Here is a 3,066-nt window from a genome sequence, read left to right as displayed (position 1 = left end):
GAAGTTCTCTTGTATATAGACCTTAGTGGTCCCTAATACTGTATCTGAAGTCTCTTTTATATACCTTAGTGGTCCCTAATCTGTATCTGAAGTCTCTTTATATATAGACCTTAGTGGTCCCTAATACTGTATCTGAGTCTCTTTTATTGACCTTAGTGGTCCCTAATACTGTATCTGAGTCTCTTTATTAGACCTTGTGTCCCTAATACTGTATCTGAAGCCTCTTTATAATATAGACCTTGTGGTCCCCTAATACTGGTATCTGAGTCCTTTTATATAGACTCTTGGTGGTCCCCTAATAATGAGAGCTTGCTGATGACCCCCATTTACCTCACATTTTCATTTGGCTGTGATGAATTTGGATTTTTTGCATTTAATTGGCTATGTATGGTGTACTCCAGCAATTCTATCGTTTATTCTAAAGCTGGAGGCTAGTGGGAACAGATTTTAAAATAAAAGGGAAGGGGGGTAGGGGTTTATATAATTCTTTACCCTGATCCAGTCCTAATATTCAGATACAGATTGGATCTCATAATATATTTAACTTATGTTAAATGTTGAAAAATATACAGAACGCAACATATAATTAAAAAAAGTGATGAAAATATACGAAAGCAAGTAAGATTATTTTGATATTAGTACTGATGCATATGCAGCAACTAATGGGTTAATTTAATAAAAGCTGAATTTTAACAACTTAATGATGTTTCATAACAATCTTTAACAGTTAGTTATATTTAATAAACTTTAAACGTGTTTGTATGAAATCTGAAAAGCATGATTTTCAAAGCAGCTATAGAAGCTGTGTGGTGATTTTGCAGGTGCAGTAAACATTTCCATGGTACAGCAAGTTCCACCACAGATATGTCACTGTGACCTAAGAATTGTGGGTAGGGTAGTATTTTGCCAAAGGATTGTGAATAAATCGTGTTTTTCTTAAAACGGGGTTGATTTCATGCAGATGCGTGGCCTCTGTAGGAGCATGGACTTTTATTTCACAACATCAGAGCTTGTGGTCGGTCTATCTCGGATAGTTTAGACATACTAGGTAATAACCAAAATCCTTATGGATGGAAGTCAATGGGATTTGTACTTCCTGAACTTCACTGTTGAGCTCAATGTTGTTTAAAAAAAAATAAAAAAAAATAGAATGTTGACACATCAAAGCATTTAAGAACTCTGATCTTTTGTTGTGTGCTTTGATGATGATGTCACTCAAGTGATGACGTTCCATCTACATCATAAAACCAGACCACTAATACTCAGAGACAACTGTTGGAGACACACAGAAACAAACTGCTGAAAACACTTTGTCAAGACGGATTTGATCAAAAACAGAAATGGAGAAACACGAGCACAAGAATGAAATGGATAATCTAGAAGGTCCATCAACACTGGAGCTGCGGTCAGAAGTCACGGTCGAGGAGTTTAATACGGACAAAAATGAGTTCTTGGACAGACTCAGTGTGGCCGCCAGCAACCTGCAATGTACGCGCCCCATCCAGCCAGAGGATCTACAGGAGGACCAGAACCTGAGACCCGAGCATGAAGAGGAGGAGCAGATGCAAATACAAGAAGAAATTGAAAGTCTGAGTTGGTCCCCCAGAACGCTTCTGGTTGTGTCAGCCAACATAGAGGTGGTCACAGAACAGCAGCAAGAAAGGACAATTACAGAGACCGTCTCAAAGGATGTAGGCCTGACGGACGAAATGGCAGCCCTCAAGAAGGAGTTAGAGGAGGTAAAGAATGTGACAGCTGCCAAGCTCCTGGAGCTGCAAGAAGAAATTGCAGCCCTTAAGAAGGATATGGAGGAAAGGAAGGCTCTGCAGAGAGAAGCCTTAAAAAAGGTTACTGCCCAGCAACCAAGGGACGTTGTCAGGCCGAAAGAAGAGGCAATTGAACTCTACGTGGACCCTGTTGAGAGTCAGAAAGAAGAGGCAACTGAACTCAACGTGGACCCTGTTGAGAGTCAGAAAGAAGAGGCAACTGAACTCAACGTGGACCCTGTTGAGAGTCTGAAAGAAGAAAAACCAGCCCTTCAGAATGAAGGGGAGAACCAGCCGACAGAAGCCCACAAAGAAACAAAGGCTGCCGGTCAGCTCAAGGAAATAATCCAACCGCAAAACGAGGAACTCAAACCCGACCTTGAGCAGAATCAAAGTCAACAAAAGATCAAAAACAAGAAGAAGCTTTCTCGATGGAAGAGATTCAAGAAGTCTGAGTGGACTGCTCTTTTAGGGCAGTGTCTTTGCTGCATGGTCTTTCCTCTGCTTGCATGTTTTGCCTAATAGTCTTGCTTTTACTCTGAGAGAAGCTATGAGCAGCGGCTCTTGGATACTTCTAAATCATAACTTCAGATACAGTATTAGGGACCACTAAGGTCTATATAAAAGAGACTTCAGATACTAATCTGATGTCGTCATATTCAGATTCTAGTCAGAATATGAGTCTGATACTGCTCCATTGGGCTGTGATTATGGGGTGTTTTTCAACCGGAAATGCCTCTGCACTCAATTGGACAGACCTTCAACCAATCAGAGCAACAGAACTCGACGATTAACAGAACTCAGCTCCAAGGAGACGCAACCGAGACAGCGGATCGTCTCCTGGCTGCTTCGTAAGTCTCTTCTTTGACATCTCTTCGCCCCTTCTTTGAGCCGGAAGTCGTCCTGGCCCTCCTTTGTGAAGGCTGTCTCTAAGATCTTATTCCTGCCCTGAGGAGCGAGGATGGAGGGGTGGGGGGCAAATCTCTGAAGAGCTATTAGCAAGGATACAAGAGAGTAGCCTCCCTGGAAGCTGTGCAGCTGAAAGCTAACTCCGCCCATCCAGTTGACAAAATCACGTGACGCTTCACAGGAAAGGACGTCTCATCCCTCTAAAAAAAAAACAACAACATTTCCTCGTGTCCTCTCTCTACGAATGATTACTTCGCGTCTCTCCCGTGCTTCCTCGGTGGGACGGATTAAGATGCGAGGAAAGGACGCGAGCTGAGCCGTAGCCTATGAGACGTAGCCTATGATTCAGATGCATTCCATCAGGCCTGATGTTGACGGATTGTTAGCTACC

General features: G+C 42.4%; 1 protein-coding gene across 1 annotated transcript; it reads left to right on the top strand.

The window, feature by feature from the left end:
* Positions 1 to 1,282: 1,282 nt before the first annotated feature.
* On the top strand, positions 1,283 to 2,337 carry LOC116669789 (zinc finger protein 853; the record flags this gene model as incomplete). Its single annotated transcript, XM_032499830.1, is given in 1 exon segment — positions 1,283 to 2,337. A coding segment is annotated over 1 exon segment (948 nt). The 5' UTR covers positions 1,283 to 1,340.
* Between the last annotated feature and the right edge of the window lie 729 nt (positions 2,338 to 3,066).

Source organism: Etheostoma spectabile, chromosome 20, assembly GCF_008692095.1.
Source record: "Etheostoma spectabile isolate EspeVRDwgs_2016 chromosome 20, UIUC_Espe_1.0, whole genome shotgun sequence".
NCBI classification, from domain to species: Eukaryota; Metazoa; Chordata; class Actinopteri; order Perciformes; family Percidae; genus Etheostoma; species Etheostoma spectabile.
The sequence above is the reverse complement of the archived record's forward strand: the minus strand, read 5'-3'. Positions and strand labels throughout refer to the sequence as shown.